Source organism: Ochotona princeps, chromosome 28 (genome assembly GCF_030435755.1).
Source record: "Ochotona princeps isolate mOchPri1 chromosome 28, mOchPri1.hap1, whole genome shotgun sequence".
Lineage (NCBI taxonomy): Eukaryota > Metazoa > Chordata > Mammalia > Lagomorpha > Ochotonidae > Ochotona > Ochotona princeps.
This window is the reverse complement of record NC_080859.1, coordinates 11,227,485-11,249,558: the sequence shown is the minus strand read 5'-3', so window position 1 is coordinate 11,249,558 and position 22,074 is coordinate 11,227,485. Positions and strand designations below refer to the sequence as shown.

The 22,074-nt window shown below is 37.0% G+C and overlaps 1 protein-coding gene across 3 annotated transcripts in view; it reads left to right on the top strand.

Moving 5' to 3' along the window:
* SKIC3 (SKI3 subunit of superkiller complex) overlaps positions 1 to 22,074 on the top strand; it is a 70,522-nt gene that overhangs the window by 21,880 nt on the left and 26,568 nt on the right. For 2 of the 3 annotated variants that reach the window (XM_004586197.4, XM_058656422.1), the window contains 16 exons: positions 591 to 770; positions 1,095 to 1,219; positions 3,217 to 3,470; positions 4,438 to 4,540; positions 7,283 to 7,459; positions 7,548 to 7,692; positions 7,862 to 7,940; positions 8,034 to 8,095; positions 8,204 to 8,260; positions 10,215 to 10,283; positions 11,406 to 11,480; positions 12,512 to 12,653; positions 14,984 to 15,077; positions 17,349 to 17,420; positions 18,557 to 18,681; positions 19,563 to 19,686. In XM_004586197.4, coding sequence (XP_004586254.2) covers positions 591 to 770; positions 1,095 to 1,219; positions 3,217 to 3,470; positions 4,438 to 4,540; positions 7,283 to 7,459; positions 7,548 to 7,692; positions 7,862 to 7,940; positions 8,034 to 8,095; positions 8,204 to 8,260; positions 10,215 to 10,283; positions 11,406 to 11,480; positions 12,512 to 12,653; positions 14,984 to 15,077; positions 17,349 to 17,420; positions 18,557 to 18,681; positions 19,563 to 19,686 — 1,883 coding nt within the window. The remainder of the gene's footprint in view (positions 1 to 590; positions 771 to 1,094; positions 1,220 to 3,216; positions 3,471 to 4,437; positions 4,541 to 7,282; positions 7,460 to 7,547; positions 7,693 to 7,861; positions 7,941 to 8,033; positions 8,096 to 8,203; positions 8,261 to 10,214; positions 10,284 to 11,405; positions 11,481 to 12,511; positions 12,654 to 14,983; positions 15,078 to 17,348; positions 17,421 to 18,556; positions 18,682 to 19,562; positions 19,687 to 22,074) is intronic. The other variant, XM_058656421.1, reaches the window with a different exon arrangement.

The following is a 22,074-nucleotide window of genomic DNA, read 5'->3' as shown; positions in this document are numbered from 1 at the left end:
TTGTTTTTTAAAGGTGATTTATGCTGCACTTTTGTTGGCACATGAGTTTAGATGTTTAAATGCTTTTTAGATGTTAAACATCTACATGTCTTACATTCTTATCTGAATTCATATGAGTGGGTTAATTTATTAATAGTTCTAGTCATATTTCCCATACAAAAGAAATAATATTTTCATAGTGTGCTTAAGCAATGAGGGCCAGATTAGATTTCATGTCTTTTATATCAGAATGTTTTGGCAAATTTCTATATGTTTAATAAAATTGTCCCTTTTGGTCTATATTCTGTATTTTTTTAATCTATCATTTGTGCACTTTATCTTTTTTGAAAAAGTTATTAATTTTACCAAGTGAAAAATTCATGACAATTATCATAACATGGGGGGAAGTATATAAATTGTCTTTTATGCAGTTGAGTCGATGAAGCAGTCTTGACAACTGTACACGGAGTGATATGACTTCCATACAATTTTTATATCCTATGCTAATTTCCACAGAAAGAGAAAATATGTGATGTTTGTCATTTTGACACTGGCTTTATTACTCATTCAGATGAATTCTCAACATTTTGTTATCAATACTTATTTCTAAGGCCGCAAAACTGGATACATACATGGGCAAGGCTTTCTGCTATTTGGGTCATTATTACCGAGACGTGGTTGGAGATAAAAACAGAGCCCGCGGATGTTACAGGAAAGCTTTTGAATTAGACAAAGCGGATAGTGAAGCGGGAGCTGCTGCAGTTGACCTGAGTGTGGAGCTTGAAGACATGGTAACCACATTTGCCTTTTTGTCTTTTATCCTTAAAGATTAGAAAGGTCCTTTGTATGAACAGTTGTTGGCATTACCATTAGTTTTCACTTTTCTTTGTAGTCACAATAAGAATTTTGTTTTTTACCACTCTTTTTGGAGTCAATTTTCTTTTTTATTATAGATAATAAATTACTCGTCATTTAATACTGAAACTATGGATTGATGTTTACAAGTTGAGGTTTAAAAACATCAGAAGTGGGAAATGAAGCTGTGCTTGGGTACTTAATGTTCTGGATTTTTATGACCTTCAGTGTCTGTAACATTAGTGTTTTGCTGTTCTCAGGAAACGGCCCTAGCTATCCTAACAGCAGTAACTCAGAAAGCAGGTGCTGGAACAGCGAAGTGGGCCTGGCTTAGGCGTGGACTGTACTATTTGAGAGCGGGTCAACATTCTCAAGCAGTGGCTGAGTAAGGCAACGTATTATATTTAAACTCTTCTTGACAGTGTAATGGTGGAATAAATTAGATTTCATTTATACTCAAAATGAGCTATAAAAGTTTCTCTTAACAGGCTATAACAGAAGAAGAAAAGCAAAATTTATTTGTGGTTGAATAGAGCTTATTGTCTGGAATTACAAAAAGCAGTGGAATTGTACAGATGGATTAAAACATGTCCTGTTGTTGAGGAGATAGACAGTTGAGGGAAGACTTTTTGAACTGAAGCCTTGTTAGTTCCCATAGCACGTTCTCAGTAGAAAATTATTTCTAAAGATTCTTTTTTCTTTCAAAGGCAAGTTACAAAGAGAGAGGGAGAGGAGAGAGAGAGATCTTCCATACACTGGTTCATTCTTCAAAAGGCCATAACGGCTGGGCCTGGGCCAGTCCAGAGCCAGAAACCAGGAACTCCTTGCAGACCTCCCACATGGGTGCAGTGGCCCAAGGACTTGGTCCATCCTCCTCCACATTCCCAGGCTATTAGCAGGGAGCTGTATTGGAAGTGGAGCTGCTAGGACTTGAACTGGCACCCATATCGATGCTTGCCCTACAGGTGGAGGCTTAGCTTGCTATGCCACGGTACTGGCCCCTCTTGGTAGAAAATTAAGCAAAGATAAAAAGCTGAGGCATGTGTCTTCATATCACTGACATGCATTCTTTTTGGCAAGGAAAATGTTTGGCAGCTTGAAGGGCATTTTGAGGAGCTCGTGTATGAATAATTGTGGTCATTTAGTTTGGACTGTGTATTTAAGTGTAAATAAAATATATTTCAAGGTAGTGTTACTTCTGATACATGTTACTATCTGGAATATAGACATTTGGAAAATTTTTTTGAAAGTGGAATTTCATCAGAAATTTAGGATACCTGTTACTCTTGTTTTTTTTAAAGACATTGTTTTAAAAAGTTTTATTTATTTAAGATCCAGCACAATGGCTTAGTGATCAAGTGCTTCCTTGCCTTGCATGCACCAGGATCCCTATAGGTGCTGGTTTATGTGTTGGCTGCTCCACTTCCCAACTAGCTTCCTGCTTGTGGCCTGGGAAAGCAGTAGAGGATGGCCCAAGGTCTTGGGACCCAGCACCTGTGTGGGAGACCAGAAGAAGCTCCTGGCTCCCTCCTGGTTTTGGATTGGCTCAGCTCTGGCCATTGCAGCCACTTGGGGAGTAAACCCATGGATGGAAGATCTTTCTGTATCTTCCTCTTTCTGTAAAATCTGTCTTTCCAATAAAAATAAATACATCTTTTAAAAGAGAAGTTTATCTATTTGAAAATGACAGGGAAAGGCAGAGAGAGAAAGAGAGAGATCTTCTATCTGCTATTTCACTCCATAAATGGCTACAACAACCAAGGTTGGGCCAGCTAAAGCCAGTAGCCTAGAACTCCATCCTGGTGTCTCACTTGGGAGGCAGGGAACCAGATTCTTGGGTCGTCATCTCCTGCTTCCCTAGGCACAATAGCAGAAAGCTGGATCTGAAGGACAGCAGCCAGGAATCCAATTGGCATTCCAGCACAGGGTGCTCGTGTCAGAAAGTAGCAGCTCAGCTGGCACTGCACCACAGCACTGCCCCTGATACCTGTCATTGCTGTATTTGAGCTGTGATGCTTTTGTTTGGTAGAAGGAGTGGAGCTTTGTAAACCAGTGAAGCAGCATAGGTAGGTATGTGGACACATACCTATGTCAACACAAAGGAAAACTGGAGTTCTGGATAATCAAGGGAGAAAAACTCTGTTCATCACTTTTCCAAATGAGTATTTTGTTCTAATTTATCCTGAAGTTGTTATAACATGTCTTAGTATTAAAAATTTTTTCTTCATAAGAGGAAAAGGTACACCCATTTTTTGTAACGCTTCAATAAGTAGAAGTAGCCATGAATCTGTGTGATTCAGTTAAATGATTTATGTAGAAGTATCAGTTGTGAAACATGGTTCTGTTTTTTCCAGATCTCTTACTGTTTCTCAAACTTTTTAGTTTACAGGCAGCATTAAGGGCAGACCCAAAGGACTTTAATTGTTGGGAGTCATTAGGAGAAGCATACTTAAGCAGAGGGAGCTATACGACGGCCTTGAAATCCTTCACAAAAGCCAGTGAGCTGAACCCAGAATCCGTATACAGTGTGTTTAAGGTTGCAGCAATACAACAAATCCTAGGCAGATACAAGGAGGCTATAGCTCAATACCAGCTGATCATTAAAAGGAAAGAAGATTATGTGCCTGCTTTGAAAGGTAATTTGATGTTAATAGCTTCTTTGACTTTTGTAAAATTGAGCTGTAAATTGCCTGAGTCAGTTTCCTACCTAAATGTGTTGAATAATGTGAAACAGATTTCTTTAGTTAATAGCAAGCATCCAGTCTGAACCTTTTATAGTATAGCTTATGGAGATTTGAATATAAAAGATCAAATCCATAAGTTAATGAAAAGTAGTAGACAAATAATATGATCGCTATGAATCTAAAAGTTTTCCTTCATCTTACATTGATAATTCACTAAATTGCTAGAATATCTTCATTATTTTCTAACTATTGTAAGATATGGAATAACACTTAAAATATTGATGCATACTGAAGTATTGTATGCATATTAAATTTTTTAAATCTATAAGCAGCTTGCATTATTTTCTAGTTATGTAAGTTGATTTCAGTTCCTCCTAGAGATATCTAGATTCCTTCTTAATGAATTCTTTTTAGTGATATAAAGTAAAATATCACCAACCATATGTAGCTACATTGTTTATGACTATGTCTGACTATATATTATATAGGTCTTTCCTCAAGAACAAGAGAACTCTAACTTATGAAATGTTTACTAGGTATTTGCATTTGATTTCATTTAATTCTTACAATTTGCTATGCAGATTTTAATTAAAAAGATCAAATTTTGCTTCACAGCAATTTCATAAATAGTAATATGATAAAGAGTAACATTTAGGTAATATTTCCATTTTCAGAAATGAGGTTTTAGAAAGTAAACAGCTTTTTATAACTTTCAGTCCGTGTTTACTCCAAAAGAACCCTGACATTTCAATTACTTACAAGGTGCATGGAAGATCATACTTAAAAAAAAAATTAATTACTGTTAGGATTTTTTTCCTCAGAGATCCCTTTAAAATAACATCAGTAGATTTATGTGAAATAAATTTTAAGTATTTGTTTTATATGTTTTAATGGCAACTGCAAACTGACCTGTTTGTAGGTTTGGGCGAATGCCATCTCCTGATGGCCAGAGCAGCTCTCGTGGATTTTCTTGATGGAAAAGCTGTGGACCACATAGAAAAAGCACTGGAATATTTCACTTGGTAAGTGTTATTCTTTCTGTGTTTATTATCTTATTTCAATAAGCTACATTTAGAAAGTTACCTTATGACTATTCTGGTGAACATGTGGCTGTTTAGAAGGTCAGGCCAGAAGAACTAGCCAAGTAATGTAACATCCTTGTTGTGTTCATTCTCCACCTGTGCTCTTGCAGTGGCTGGTGTGCTGGGTGTCCAGGAAGAGCAGGAAGAAGCGGGCTGTTGGGGAGCAGTAGTGTGAAAATGCATGTTAGTGTTGCCTTCCAGGAGGCCCCGAAATGGGATGGATTAAGAACCTGGACTGCAGCTACACAGTGTGCTTTCCATTTAGTCGTCAGGGCCTGTATGTGGTTTACTGGTGAATCTCAAGAGTAGGGGACGTGAGCGGTCTTGAGTGTGTCTGGAGAGAGATTGTGTAGGAGAGAGTGCTGTGTCTAATAAGAAAGAAGTCAGAAGATTGTGAGTAGATTTGATACATATATACATATATTCATTAATTATTACAGACATTTTATTTATACTAAATTATTTGAAAAATGCGCCAAGGTTACACAGAATACTTGGATTTTTTGGCCTGGAAATATCTTTCTTGTTCTTCTCTTCCTTTCTTCTGTTGTCCTCATTTTCTTTCTTTTTTTTTTTTTTATTAAATTTATTCATTAATTACATTGTGTTGTAATTACATAGACTCTGGGATTCTCCCCCCCACCCTCCCCCCATGGTGGGTTCCTCCACCCCGCTGCATAACCATAGTTCAAGTTCAGTTGAAATTCCCTCCCTGCAAGTATTTGCCAAGCATAGAGCCCAACATCCCATAATCCAGACAAGTCCAACTACTTATTGGGTAGACCCTCTCTGGTCTGAGGGCAGAGTCAGCAGAGTATCTTCCCGGTCAAATAAAAGCACTAATATACCATCTGCAACAATTAACATCGTTATGGAATTAATTGACATGGTATTGAGCAGTCAACATGTTAAAAATAAATGCGATTTCTTAACCACTTTCTGTGACCCCCCAGTCACAGTTCAATTTTAGTTTATATACTACAAATGTGTTGTCCTCATTTTCTGCATCCTATTTAATTTGATTGCTCCAGAATAGCTTTTCTTCTTAATAAGATATGGAATGGTTAAAAACTTAACTTTTTTTAAATCTCATTTTAATTCCTGACTTTCAGATCTCATATGATTCTTTCCACAGGGGAAGTTATTGTGAAGGGGCATGTTTTGTTTGAACTGATATTTAAAAGTAAATGGGAACCTGTGGTGTCAGTCCCATGTTGCTGAGCCTAGGAAATTTTATTTTGAAGTTTATAAGCACTTCTGACCAATTAGAACTTGCTGTATCATATTTTTTTAAATTTTGTTCCTTAGTTTATATTTAGCTTTAAAGTTAAAAGGAATTCATACTATCAGAATTTTTATATAAGCACAGACAAGTTATTTTACCCCACAATTTTTGCTGTTGTTGTTTCTGTGTTTATATTCTTATTTGAAACTCAAGACAGAGGGAGAGATCTTTGATGTGCTAGTTTACTCCCTAACTACCAGTCTGAAACCGAGGGCTCAGAAACCCATTTGAGTGTTCCACGTGAGTAGCAAGGACCCAAGTATTTGGGTCATCATTGCTAGATGTGTGTTAACAGGAAGCTGGAATCAGAAGCAGAGCCAGGCATTACAGCCAGAAGAGATAAAGGATTCCTGAGTGGTGTCTCTACCACTACAAAAAGGGTCTCCCTCCATAATTTAATGTTACACTAAACTTAAATAAAGTAGGCTTATTTAAATTATCCTTTTTTTTTTTTTCATTTCTTCTTTACACAGTGAACTTTTTGTTATTTCGGCAAAGGAGCTCCAAATAGTATTGTACTTCTTCCTGATTCTTCACCGTGGACTTTCAGTCACGAGTGTAGTAATTAACATTGCTTCTCAGGAAGACATTGCAAGATGATTTTTGGCAATATTCCTGGAATGAAAGAGACTATGAAAAATGTTCCATCTGCTTGTTCATCTGCCAGTAACATAGCCATTTGTGACTGGCTTAGATGAAATTGTTGTGTTTTATTTATAAAATCTTAAGAAGCAAAAAATAGTAAAGAATAGCTGAGATTTTTCTGATTCTAAGTGTCCTCTATATTAATTAATTAAAGCTATTTGTTTTGGAGCATTTATGTTCACTCAGCTATTCCCTCTGTAAATGTGTCTTCATACTTTCGTGTTTAGAGTGCTAAAAACATGTAGCTCATCAAATATGTTTGATACATTTACTGATCTGTTTAAGGGAAGGTCTAAAAGCAAAATACAGAGTTTATCATATTCAGTTAAATAGGAGTTATCAAGTTTGTTGTAATAGTTGTTGCTTAAACAAAAATAACATAGTTTAAAAAATTAAAAAGTTTTTATTTATTAATTATGCTGAGTAATTTGTTGATTTATTTGGTTTCTACTGATTCTAACAAAAATGTTGAAAAGTACCACTCCAGATCTGCAAAATTTCTGGAACTCAGGTTAAGATAGCCAATTTCCCTCTTCTCCCTTCCTGTTGTCTTAGTTTCCTGTTAGGGTGTTGATAGCAGGGAAGGTAGGAGAAGGTTAGTATGAAACTTTCAGAGTGCCTTACTGAGGAAATAGGTCTTCATTTGGGTTAAACCTACAATTATTCTGATTCCTTTGTAAGTAGTGAGGAGAGAAATGAACTTTATCTTGAATGGACATAAGTTGTGAGATCCACCCTGTTCCTTCTTGTAGGGCCCTGCAGCACCGAGCTGATGTGTCCTGCCTTTGGAAGCTGATCGGTGATGCCTGCACCTGCCTGCATGCTGTCTCCCCATCCAAAGTGAACGTCCGTGTCTTGGGAGTGCTACTAGGTCAGAAGGAAGGAAAGCAAGCACTAAAGAAAAGTGAGCTCCTGCATCTGGGAGGAAGGTAGTGTATGAAAACGAGCAGTTAATGACATGCAAATTGAGTTAGGACATTAAAAAGAAATGTGACATTCACATTTATATTTGCATAGGTGTTATGGTCGTGCACTGAAGCTAATGTCTACTTCTAATACATGGTGTGATCTTGGGATCAATTACTATCGCCAAGTACAGCACCTTGCAGAAACAGGCAGCAATGAAAGTGATCTTCAAGAGTTGCTGGAGAAATCTCTACATGTATGATTTCCAGAAATTATCTTTATAAATTTAAAAAACCAAATACTTTTCTGAAAAATATTTTTGATGAAATGAATGCTTATGCTTTTTCCCCCTAAAACCACATTTATCTTGATCTAAATGCAAGCACTCCATAAACAAAAATCAATGTGGTTTCATTTCTTTGCAGTGTCTGAAGAAGGCGGTGAGACTCGACAGTAGTAATCACGTGTACTGGAATGCTCTCGGTGTGGTGGCCTGTTACAGTGGTGAGAACTGAGTACAACTTACTCCAATATTTTTAGAAGAGTACATGTTTCAGGTAACACATTTCAGTGTCTTCCAATTCTATTATTTTTCAGGTATTGGAAATTATGCCCTTGCTCAGCATTGCTTCATCAAATCAATCCAGTCAGAACAAATCGTGAGTGTTCTCTGTGGAAGTAGAGCTTAGAATTTAGCGTTACTAATGTTTTAAGACTTCCAGGAAAACAGGACATGTGTGTATCTATGTGCATGTGTTGTTTTCCAGAATGCTGTTGCATGGACCAACTTGGGAGTGTTGTACCTGGCAAACGAGCACATTGAGGTAAATGGAGTGTCTATGTTGTCATGTTAAGTACAACGCCGAATGATAGCATCTGAATGGCAGTATACTGTTTGTCTAGAACCTGTTTATCTAACTAGGATCCTTTCCAGTCTGTTAATGAATGAATTTAATTTAGTTATTATGAATAATGAACATGTAAGAGTTATTTTTCTTGACACTCATGGAACTTCCAGTTTTACAGTTATATTAATTTTTATATTAAAATGAAAGCAATTTTATTGTGACCTTGTTTGGTGGGTTTTTCTTAATATCTGTACACAAAATAATTCCTTATGTAGATTGTTGGAAATGGATAGATGAAGACAATGAAGATAGCTATTCCCTTCTAAGAGCTCAATTTTAACTTATGTTTGAATGATTTAGATCTGGCTTTAGTGGATATTTATCCCTTTAAATAGCAGTGTAGTCTGTCACATTTGAGCAGGTATACATTAGAGAACTGGAACAGAACTGGTAACCTTTTAATTTCATCTACCTGTCTGTTTTTGAGAGGGTGACAGTACTTCCATCTGGTTCACTCCTCCAGTGCCTGCAGTGGCTGGGACGGGGCCGGGGATGGACCAGGTGTTATGAATATAACCCAAGGCTCCCAAGTTGGTGTGCAGAGACACAGTCATTTGAACTCCTGCCTTCCTAGGTCTGCTTTGGTGGGAACCTAGAGTCAGAGGATAGAGCCAGGAATTGAACCCAGGCGCTCTGATGGTGGGAGATGTAGATCTTGACCTCTGTGCTGAATGCTCACACTCTGAAGTGTGTTTATAAGCCTTTTTTGGAGTGTTTCTGCAGATCTGCTGAGAAAGCCACATCTGTACTTTCTGTGTTTCAGCCAGTGCATTGAATCTCATTCTTTTTTTTTTTTTTTTAATTTTTAAAATTTTATTGGAAAGCCAGGTCTACAGAGAGAAGGAGAGACAGAGAGAAAGATCTTCTGTCTGCTGGTTCACTCCCCAGGTGACTGCAACAGCTGAAGTTGAGCCAACCTGAAGCCAGAAGCCAGGAGCTTCTTTTGGGTTTCCCATGTGGGTGCAGGGTCCCAGGGCCTTGGGCCGTCCTCCACTGCTTTCCTAGGCCACAGGCAGGGAGCTGGAAGGGAAGTGGGGCTGCTGAGATTAGAACTGGCACCCATATGGGATCCTGGTTCATGCAAGGTGAGAACTTAACCCACTAGGCTACCATGCCGGGCCAGAATCTCATTCTTTTAAAATAGTCATAATATTCTCAGCAATCCATGAACTCATCTCAAAGCACGCTGGTGTTAGAATATTGAAAATATAAAATTTTATGTGAATGTATTTTAAAACATTTCACATGAAAATGTTGCCATAATTAATGAGGTATGAGTGTGCTTTATTATAGCATGGCTCAGCTGTTGCCCATGAATTTAAATTTTTACAGAAAAAAATGAGTATTTCCACCATACATACATGATTGAAAAAGCAATATAAAGCAATATGTAATGAGTTATTTTTTCTGGCAGGAAAAAAAAGCACATCTTAGTGAAGTGTCTTCCCAGCTTTGTGGCTGTTTAGTGCAGATGTTTGTTATTGGTTGCTGTTTCTTCATGAGCAAGTTCATGTCTCAGACTGTTTTGGGGTTCCCATTCTGCAGTCATAAAGAGAGACCACCTTGTGATTTCTTCAAATTATAGCTAGCAGACATTCATGTGTTTGCTTTCCAATGGTGCACAGATCTGTTTATAGCCCCCTTGCTGGGGGTCAGAACTGCCTAAGCTATCGGAGAAGTCACTGGCACCAGGAGTACTCCAGGACTGTGTCGCTGCATCACTGCATGTGTGTGAAGGGCCAGGTTCATATGTGCTTATGATGATAGGCTTGACTTTTGTTATTCTTTTATTTTGTGCTTTTTAAGCAGAAGTGATTTAGTAGTGATTAATAAGTTGACATGATGTTTTTCTTACCTTTTTTTCCATTAGCAAGCTCATGAAGCTTTCAAAATGGCTCAGTCCCTTGATCCATCTTACTTAATATGCTGGATTGGACAAGTAAGATACAATATATTACTAATGAACCTGTTGGTATGAATAGCCCATTAATAGAAATTGACAAAAACAAAACATTAGCACATGTGATAATGAGGGCAAGTAACATTTGAGGACATACTCTACCATTCCCTGTGCTTAGCTCTTCATGTACATTATTGCCGTCAGTCTTTCCAGATTTGGTTGTTATACTCTTCATAGATGTGGGACTTGAAGCTCAGATAAGGTAATGAATACATCCAAGGTCATACAGCCTACAGTTATTAAGCTTTGCCTTGAATGACTTTGAACCCCATCAGTCTAATCATAAGACATTGGGCTTGAACAGCTTTGCATCCCATCAGTCTAAATACTTTGCCTAAAAAATAAACTCAGAGCTGTATTAACTCATGATTATTGAGGAGCTGCACATTTATACATAACCATTTTGATTATCATGCTTTCTTCCTTTCTGTGAAAATCTTGTTTGGTCATTGTTCATGAGTCTTCTCTCCTCCAAGCTGAGTTTTGTACTGCCACTTAGGAATCAGTATCCTTAGTAACTGGGTTCAGTCTGTCACTGACTTTTTTTTCTCTGACCTTAACATACCATTTCTTTGAGTTTTAGTTTTCTCACCTCAAAGAGAAGGGAACTGAACTAAGTGGCTTCCCTTGACTTGTTTAGTTGAAAAATTATCATGAATTATTAAACAGCTGTTTTGATTAGAGAATATTAGGGGCGTCAATCCTATTAGAAGGTTGTTTATCTGAGTTTGGTATCCTTTATGATGCATTTGACCCCAGAGTCTAATTCTAGTTCATTGGTAAAGCAAGCTCCCTCAAAGCTATTACTGTGTCAACATGTGTGTTACTTTGTAAAAACAGTCCAAAGGATACAATTCTAACTGCTTCCAGAGGATGAGGCCAAGGCTGGTCCAGGAACCTCACTTGGAGCAGTTATTTTAGATACATACAGATTATCTCTTAAAGATGTTTTGTTAAAAATGATTTATTTCAGGCAATAATTGGTAAATTTGATTAAAATGTTAGTATTAGTAAAATTTAACTTTGCTTTTAGGCAAATCAATAAACTTTTGGTTCTTCTCTTTGATTACATATACTAAGAACCACTCTGGCCTTTTGCAGGCTCTTATTGCAGAGGCAGTTGGAAGTTATGATACCATGGATCTCTTCAGGCACACCACAGAGCTCAGTATGCACGTAAGGAAGCCAAACATTCTTCTTGACTCATTGGCTAATCCAATATTATCCTTGTTAAGGACATGGGTAGATGGGAGTACAGGATTTGAATGACATCAGTAGTCTCTGCTCTTCATTCTGGCTTAGAAACAAACCACCTTTTTTTTTTATTATTACTAATTATTTTGCATTATGTGACAGTTTCATAGGCTCTGGGAATCCCCCCTCACGCCCCTCCCCCTTGGTGGATTCCTCCACCTTGATGTAGTATTACAGTTCAAATTCAATCAAGATTCTTTCCTTGCATACGTATACCAAGCATAGAGTCCAGCTACTTGTTGTCCAGATGGGTTGAACAGTTTCTTGGGGAGACCATTTCTGGTCCGAAGTAAGAGCTGGTAGAATATCATCCCAGTCAATTAAGAGTCCCAATATAACATCAACAGCAGACAAACCACCTTTTTAAAGCCACCAGGAATGCTTTCTAATTATCATTTGCAACTAGAACTGTAATCAGAAAGAAATTTTGTATTTTTGTATGACTTGATTGTGTGCAATTTTATATAACAGGTCCTGTTTTACAAATAAATTTTGTTTTACTAAAAAAAAAAGAGAATTTCTGGTTTCATCTCTCTATCATCTCATGAAACTGGAGAAATGACATTGAGATTCAAGTTACATTAACAGTCACATAGAATAGAAGCTGAAACTAGGAGTAAAAATAGACTTGAGCTCAAAGTCACACTCAGGTGACACTGTAGAGTTTTTGTGAAAATACTTTAGGATTCTTTGGTTTGACCTACAAAGGAATGGTGCTGAGAAGGGGGAGCCCATCTAGTAGGGCTCTGTTTTCTGCCCTTTGCTTATCCCATTTGATTCTTCTACTGTATTCTTATCTGTGTTTTCTCATAGTGATCTTTCATTTTAAGGCAGTTAAAATTGTCTTTAAGAAGACCAAGATGTGATATTTAATGTATTGAAATACATTCCTTCTGAGTTTTGATTGGCATAATTCTTACCCTGTGTCCATTTTGTAACTTTGGCGTATGAAGACGGAGGGAGCCATAGGTTATGCATACTGGGTGTGCACAACACTGCAAGATAAGAGCAACCGAGAGACGGAGTTGTACCAGTACAACATTCTCCAGATGAATGCTATCCCAGCAGCACAGGTTGTCTTGTGCAAATACATAGGTAAGGTACCTGTTATGTAATTGGAAAAATATTTGAATAATTTTTGCAATTGTTAAATAATTTTAATAATTAGTTCATTACAAATTATTAGTGCACTTTACTACATGATTTTGTCATTTTCCTAAACTTGCCAAGTGATGAAAATGGATTTAACTTGATGGTTAAAGTGCTTTCCTTGTCAGAGTGAGAAATATTTTGGAGTCTCATGGGCTTGAGGTGTTGGTGCCTGGCTGCACCATTGTACCATTCTGTGATCTCACGCAAAAATATTTTACCTCCTTTGCCTTCTTTTCACTCTTTGGAAGATGTGAAAACTAGGGCCCCAGCTGTAGAGTTATGTAAATGAGTTAATGTCCAGGAAGCGTCACACCCAGTGCATTTAACCTCTGATTTTCACACCTGGTTTATCTTCAGGATGCTGGAACAAAATTTTAGATTTAGGAAGTTGGCAGAATGATAAAATTTCATTAACTTTCTATTATAATCATTTTCTGTCTTTAATGAAACTGCCATTGGTTCTGTCCCACCACTTGGTAGCCACAATTTTAAAAATCTTGGGCATAATACAAAATTGAATTATAGACTTTTCATCTATAGCACAGTAACTGGAAGTATCTATTGCTTTGAGTTTAGGAAAGATGGTTTTTACAAAATGATACTCTGAGAGCCAGGAATATTCTAGATACTCAAGAAATGTTGGTTTTATTGGCTTTTGACCACATTTCTAAAATAGAAATACATTATTAAAAAGCAGCTAATAGTGACCTTAATGTGAAGTTGAATAGTATGAAAAATCACATAAACTGGAAAGACAGGAAGGAGCATACCTCATCATGGACATGGAGGGCTCTGGGAACTGTGATGCTCCTTGTGTTTTTGGCTTGGAGCACTGCAATACGAGGAAGTTAATTACAAACATGGGCCTGTATACCAAATGCTGAGAACTGATAAAGGATTTGGTTAGAAATCTTGGAGAGGGATTTCCTTACAGAACAAAGAATGTTTGTAAGTATTTATATAAAAAGGTCAACTGTTAGCTTTCAGCAAAATTCAGATCCCTAAGACAGTGAACAAACCATTTTTTACCCACTAATTCATCGCTGACTTTTACCTCTACAATGGAGTTATGTACACATTTAACAAATTCAGCTGTATTCATTAAAAAAAAAAAAAAGAAGGAACATTGGAAGCGCAAAAGAGAAAGGGGATGAGAGAGACAGAGAGAATCATCTTGTCTGTCCTTAGCCTTGGGGGTTTGTGTGCCTTGTCAAGCGTGGAGCTCCTCCTGCCCCCTTGACTCAGTTTTTGTGAATTTCTCTAGGTATGTGGACTAGAAATCAAGAGTAACTGTGGTTTTCATTTCATAGTATGACATTAAAATTTATCACATAAGACATTGCACTATACTTTGTTAGACAAGTTAAAGATCTTCAAGATTTATTTCTAATTCACTTTAAGCAGATCAGATCAGATGTGCTTCTCTTCTAAAAACTCATTGTTTTGTTACATTAAATTTTTGAAATGCTTTTTTCAAAGTGTGTAGACCGTCTTTTGGTTTTTGAATACAGTACTAAATTTTCTTGTGAATGCATGAACATTGGGCCCAGCGTAATGGCTCATGTTGTCTAATCCTCTCCCTGAAAGTGCCAGAATCCTTTGGGACTGTTTTGGGTCCTGGCCATTCTTTTCCCATCCATTTACTTGCCTGTGGCCTGGTAAAGCAGAGGAGAATGGTCCAAAGTCTTGGAACCTGGCACCCATGTGGGAGACCTGGAAGAAACTCCTGGCTCCTAGCTTCAGGTGGGCTTAGCTTTCTTTGGTCATTGCAGCCATTTGGAGAATGAACCAGTGGATGGAAGATCTTTCTCTCTGTCTCTCCTTCTCTGTAAACCTGCCTTTCCAGTAAAAGTAAAGAAAAATTTTTAAAAAATGGATGTTTAAAAAGAACTAAGAGTAATTGTTGCTGAAGTTAATCTGGAAGGCTGATGTGTAACTGGTTAGCAAGTAACTGAATTTCCCTATTAATCTCATATCTAATTTTAACAGGAGAAACGATCTCAAAAGATTAGACTTAAAAAATGGTTTATAAATTTAAAAAAACAGCTAGCAACCACATATGTTTAGTATTTTTCAGTAACTTAAAAGTTATAATAAAATTATCATATATTGTATAATATTGCATATTATATTCCAAATAAAATCAAATCATTATTCTTAACAGTATGAATAATCTGGTGTTTCAGATACTGAAAAGAATTGTAAATTAAACTAATGTTTTGGGAACACAACCAGTATGTACATGTAAAATGAAAGTATTACTGAATTTTCAGAAAGAATTCAGAATTATGCTCCAGCTTTCACAATGTTGGGTTACCTAAATGAACACCTACAATTGAAGAAGCAAGCAGCAGATGCCTACCAAAGGTAAGCTACATTTCATGGAAGTGCAATCATTGTCTTCCACCAATCTGTTTAAATTTAGTCTTATTCTCTGAAAGGCAGTACTAAATAAATGTTCTGACTCCTTTCCTGATCATCATTGTATATTATAATTACAATATATTAGAAGATAAAAGGATACAACCCTCAGTTTTCAGCAATGCTTTGGTTTCTGTTGAGGGGGACAAGTAAGAGCGATAGAATGAGAGAAGGTGGAGGGAGGGGGGGATTCAAAGGAAAGAATAAATTGAAAGAGACAAATACTTCAGAATCTTTTAGAAAAATCTATTTCTCTAAGAACTTACCTAGCTTTACTAAATACATGTGTTTCATCAGACAAACTCAGCATTATACTATATTTGCTCGAATCACCTTACTGTCTATTTATTTATTCAGTGACTTTTTCTTAACTACTGTGTGCCTCACTGGATACTTGCACTAGTGATTGTGAATACTATGTAGGCTGTCTTACGGAGTACACATCTGGTGGTGGGAAGACATGTGATGAGCTGTGAAAGATCTGTGATAATAGTGATTACTAAGAAAATCAAAGTAGGGGGACATGCCTTGCAGGGCTTGCAGAGGTAGGAAGTAACATTTCTCAGTGGGTTTAAGAAGGATGGCTTTGTTCAAGAGATAGTTGAGGCCTGACTTGTATGGACTGAGCTGTTTAGTTGACTTCAGATGAAGTTTCTTTGGGAATCCCCCCAACTGAACCTTTGGACTCCAAGTTCCAACTATGGAAAAAATTGAAAAAATTGAAAAAAAATGGAAAAAATTCCATGGTCTGACCATGGAATGAATGTGTCAGAGCTGTGCCTCCTCAGTGGCTTAGATAGAGCAGTGGACAGCATATCCAGGTGTGCATGGAGAATTTGGCAGTACACTGGAGTCTATAGAGGACATCTGGTACCATAACAGAGGATGAAGGACAGAACAAATCGGTCAACTTCCCCAGCCAAGAGTTGGCAGTCAATAGCTCGGCAAATGGAGACTCTAAGGTGAACTATGTCAGCCAGTGGAGTCTGGAGAGATTTCATCATGCTTGGTGTGGCAAGATAGATAACAATACAGAACTGTTGAATTATCAAAACCACTTTAGCAGTACCCTTGGAGGAAGCCCCACACTGGGGAACCTGGGTTGATTGGGAGGTTGGGTGTGGCTTCTCCCCTCTCTCTCCCCTCACCCCAGATACAGGAAGGAAGAGAGAATGTGGAAAACAATGGTCTCACCCACTTTCCTCTAGCCCCTGGCTCTTTGCACCCTAATCAATTATGTAAAAATTACCAAAAATAAAATTTATGCAATTAAAAAAAGGATGTATTTTTCCAGGTGTATGTGAAGAGTTTATTAAAAGACAATAATTTTGTTCTGTATGTTTTAATAAACTCACAAGTCAGCATGCTGTATGATGCAATCAGCAGTGAACATGGGTTTTCAAGAAAGAAAGTGAGGCGGTGTTAGTGTGCATGCTTCTGTTATATGGACCCTGTAGTGAGCGCAGATGCATGCTGTGCGTCCCACACCGCCTGCACCTCAGGCTTGAAATGGCAGCTCCAGGCTCACCTGAGCACTGCACTGTGGTGCTTTGTCTGCCCTAAATAAGTAGTTGAGGTTTCAATCTCTGTCACATTGTCTTTTAGGTTTCTCTAAGTGTGTTTGTGTGTGTTTTATCATAGCACGGTTGGTAAAAAGCTGTTGTTTGTATTTAAAGAAAATTCCAAAAGCTTAATAAATGTACAGATTTCTGTCTGATAAAGTTTTTTTTTTTTCTTTTGTCCTGCCCCTGGGCCTTGTGCACCAGAAGGCTTCCCTTGTCCCCAGCGCCCTTCCGATGACTATACCCTGCCCCCAAGTCACTGTCTGTTAAATGTTACTCCACACACACAGGCAAGGGCCCATGAAAGCACTTAATTTCCTGTCTTCCTAACTCATATGATTGACTATCAGTATTTTTATAAGTGTTTTCTATATATTTCAAATATGTCAAAATGTAAAACTGTAACATACTCTCTTGTACTTAAAGTTTTGAGAATATTTAGAACTCAGAGTTAGTTTTACTGTGATAATTTTCCTGATGAAATCTAAATTTTAGTTTTGTAGTACCTGCTTAACAAAATATGAGTCAGCACTACTTAGCACTAAAGCATTCATAGGATTAACTGAAGAGAACAAAACGTATAGATCCAGCTGAAGAGGAAGGGTTAAAGAATACATCAATACATCAGTTGAAGCATTCTGTTCTTTTGTTTCAGAGCAGTTTTGCTGTCTGTGGAAGACAAAGATACATACAATGCTACAGTAAGACATTATGGCAGATTGTTATGGTAAGCAAAAATATATATATTTTCCCATTTACGTGTTTCTTTTCTGATGATAGCTAGGGATTGGCACAGTGATGACAAGTTTCTAGAACAGTGGGACTTGAGGACCCGTCATTGCGATGCTCCCAGCCTGTGCTGCTCACAGCCTTGGGTGACACCTTGCTCCGGTATGCCTTCTATGGAGCAGGTTTGAGCTCGTCATTTGTGGGCTGGAGAACTCTGGGAGATAGAGACTTGCTCTTTAACAGTAGAAACCTTGTGAGTGGAGGAGGAATTGTGTCATTCCTAATTTGCTATATAGACTTATTAGTGGTTTAAAATGTATGTATAGAAATGTGTGTGTGTGTGTATTGTGGGACAGAGAGGGAGTTGTATCTCTTTCCACAGACTGCCAGTGATTTATGGTTAAAAACCATTTGTGGTAGAGCGTAGAACTAGAAACAGAGAATGCAAGTATTTAAGGAAGCAGGTTTTGATTGAGAAAAGGGAGACCTTACATTTTGAGCTACCCCTGAAATTGAGTGACTGAAACCGATCAAAATTATACCAATCTAAGATAACTTGTTTCCGTCATCAAAATATTTGTCAATATTTGAATTTATTGATTTTACAAATTCTTTAACCTTTGTATAATAATCTTAGAAATGAAAGTTCCTATTTTTTATGGATTTTTGGTGTGTCTGTATTGCTTTCCATAAAACTGGGTGTCAGACAGTTTATCCAAGGCTAAGTTTGATGCTGACAAGATATTTTATGATCTGATAAGCTTGTCAAAGATGCTAGAGCCATACTAATAGAATCATAATGAACTAAATAAGCTTAGAAAGTAGGGTTCTATATCAAAGTCACGTTGGATTTTTTTAATTGGGAATTTGATTAAAACTTACTAGAAAAGATACTTTGTAGTTTAGGTGAACTTGTTATTCTCACATGTAATTCAAAACAAGCAGCATGTACATCCTGATAGTGATATCTTTTACAGCTTTAATGCTAATAGGTTATCATTTGCTGAATCTCCACCATAAAAAAGGAACTACACAAAGTTATTAAAATAACCTTAGTGTAATTGTATCTCTATTTTGCTATCACAAGGCAAAGTTATTCTTGGTATTAAAAGTAAGTTCTGTTTTACTTCTTAGTTCCATTGGTGAATATGATAAAGCTATCCAGGCTTTTAAGTCTACGCCACTGGAAGAGTTAGAAGACATCGTAGGTTTTGCATTGGCTTTATTTATGAAGGGGCTGTATATAGAGAGCGGCAAAGGTAAGACTAGTGCTTGAGGCAGAAGCACGTGTTTCCAAAGCTGAGGAGAATTTAATTTTGAGAAGCTCACATCTAGAAGGGTGAACTGGTATAGAGAGGGGCTGAAATGCTTATTGAAATATGACTAGAATTAGTTATTTGGAAGACAAAACAAGAGAAGGATTTCCTAGCTTATTCACTCCTCAAATGACCATAACAGCTGGCACTAGATACGTCTTGCCATATATGTACCATCTTCCACTGCCTTCCCAGGTGCTGAACAGGAAGCAAGACAGCCTCAGGACTCAAAATGGCACTCACAAATAGGATTTTGGTGTTGGAAAAGGCACCTTAACTGCTACCCCTAAACATAGATCCTTGTGAGTTAGCTTTTCAAAGCACATGTTCACAAGACTACACTGCTTAACTGAAAAATGTAACCACTGTTAGTAGTAATAAATCTCAATTTCTCTAAAAACTTTAAGTTTTCACATACCTTGGTCCAGCCCATGCACGAGCAGTTCAGTTACATACATTCTGCTTAATGGAGTTGGTGGTCTGCACAAGTGTGTTGCAGTGGTACCACAGTTCTTGCAGGCCTCCACTTCTGCTCCAGGCTGGCTCTTACTCATAACCATTGTGACCTCCCTCTGGACTCAAAAGGGGGAAATGGGGGATTGTTTTTTTTTATATATATATTTCTTTTGAAATTGGGGATTGTTAACGTAATAGTCCCAGGATTAGATTTTAACAAGTTTTCACTCTGTCATTTAGAAAACAAGGAATAAAAATAAGATATAGTTTTAGTTAGATTTTTTTTAAAAATGAGATTAGGAAATGAAAAATCCCACACTTTATCAGGGTACATTTTCAATATTGTGTTTTGTTTCCATTTTGAACAGCTTATGAGAAAGCCTTGTCTGTTGTTGAATCAGAGCAAGACAAAGCCCATATCTTAACAGCCCTGGCAATCACGGAGTATAAACAAGGGAAACTGGATGCAGCTAAGACACTGCTGTTCAAATGGTATGTACAGTTGATAGCAACACTTAACACTACCAGGTAATCAAATATGTGGAGCAACAGAAAGCAAAATTTTTAATTTGTAAGGGATTTTTGAGTGAACAAAGATTGGCCTCACATGATTCTAAATTCAAGAGGAGCTGGGGCTCATAGCTTAATTCTTAGTCTAGAAAATCCCCCCACCCTTCAAAGCTGTGTGTTGTTATTGTGAATTAAACAACATTTGATTACTTGATATAATGACCTTAAAATTTTATGAAGGCAATTTTAATGGGCTAATTTTTTGTTTGGCTTCTTTGATTCCCAAAGAGATTTTTTTTTTCAGTTGTTGTTTCTTTTTGTTTTTTAACTCACTAAAAAACTCATTTAAAGGTGAATCTTTAAAAAAAAATATCATGTTAGTAGAACTTGTAGCTATTCCTGTTCTTTTGGAATAAGTTAATAAAACAACAGCTTATCCATCTGTTTATTTCTGTAGTGATTTTTATTTATTAGAGTTTTTCTTTTAAATATTCATTCGAGACAAAGAGATGGACAGAGAGAGCTGCCATCCCTACTCAGTACCTAAATGCCTGTATCCCCACTATATATCCTTGTAACATTTATGTGTGACTGTATGTTATAGATTCACAGACCCCAAATTTGCACATGGCCTGCTGGCATGAATCATACATGCAAATGAGTACTGCAGTCATCCAAAGCAAAAATATCCCAAAGTTAGTCATAATTGGTTAGTCTTTTGTTATTTCAGCACAGTCAGTTTGAGTATTGGTGGATCTGGGAAAAAGTATTTTTTTCTTTTCCATGGTGAGAAGAACTTTACCCTTCCGTTTTGTCTTGTTGAACCCAGGGCGGGATATGTCTTAGGATTCATGTTGCTGATTGTGGTTTTGGTCCTCTGTTTGTCGTCATGTGACCTTAACACCACTCTTCTCATCCCCAGCCCTTGGCAGCCTCTGCTTTGATGTTCTTTGCGTAGAAATTGCGATGTTGTCTACTCTTTAATGATTCTTTTGGATGCTCTGATGTTGGCAAATGAATAGTGTCTGAAAAATGCTTAAATGCAGGCAATAGTTTACTACATAATAGGGAAAAAAGGTTTGATACCCAACTTCATAGACTTTACAGAAAGAAACCACATGTAAAATCCCCTTCTGAATGCTGGAGCACAGTCATTTAATTTATACATTTAGATTTTTATATGTTAGTAAGTATTAGAATAGGTAGGGTTTCTTTCCATATGTGCCAAGGCACAAACTAAAATTTCTTCTTCTGTTATTATTATTGGAATTTTTATTTTCTGTCTTGCTTTTTTATGCTTTCTTACTTTCACCAACTGACAGTGTAGGTTATTAACAGACATTGCACTGATTGAAGTATTTTCACATTTGAACTTCCACATCTGTGAAACTCTTACTGTTAATGGGCACTTTAAGATGTTTTCTCCAGAGATATTTTGTGGTTATTTTGTGTCTCTTTGTCAAAATTAATAACAAAACATTTAATTCCCATTTCCAAAATAATTGTTCAGAATATAGTGGTCGATATGTGATCTTTTGTAATGAGATAAGTATTTGTTCTATTTTAATGATTTTTGGTTTGAAAGCTTTGAAAAATTCCAGTTTTATCATAGTATCAGATTGAAATATTTGGAAGTATTAAGCTTGTAGAGCCAAGTGTTCCTCATCTAAATTAGCAAGAAATTTTATGTGTTATTGATTATCACCTGTGTAAGGCTAAATTATATTTCACAGTTAAAGGGGAAAAATGCTGTTTGTGTACATATGGAAGTTAAATCCTCATAATAAAAATACTAACTTGGCATATAGTGGATATAGTTTACATATTATATAAAATGGTGATTTCATTTATATATATATATTTATTATTATTTTTCATGATACAGTTCCCTAGGCACAGGGATTTCCCCCTCCACTTTCCCTTTCACTCCCCCACTGTTTCCCCCATATTACAGTAGTATGGTCCTTCAGCCACTTAGTGTATCATGGGATTGCAGGTAGAGACAGTGGTAGATGATCTAGTATCCAATTGTCCAGGTAAATTCAACAGTTTCATTGGCAGTTCTCCTTTTATTCAGGAGTGGAGCTGCGCACTGCGATGCGTCACGTCTTCCCAGTGCGTTCACGAGGACAAAGCTCCATCGAAAGGATGAAAGTCAGATGTTACATTAAAATTGTTTTTATTATTTATATTCCTAGGATTTTATTAAAATTGATTTTTAGAAAAATTGTTCTCATTATTTATCTCTGGTTGATACCCACCGAGGCTAATTTATGTTTGTTACTGAACCTCAGGCAAGATGAGCAAGGAAAAACCGTAACTGTTGTTGCCTTCTGAAAGGCCATTGGTGCTTTTTTTTTTTTTAAAGGT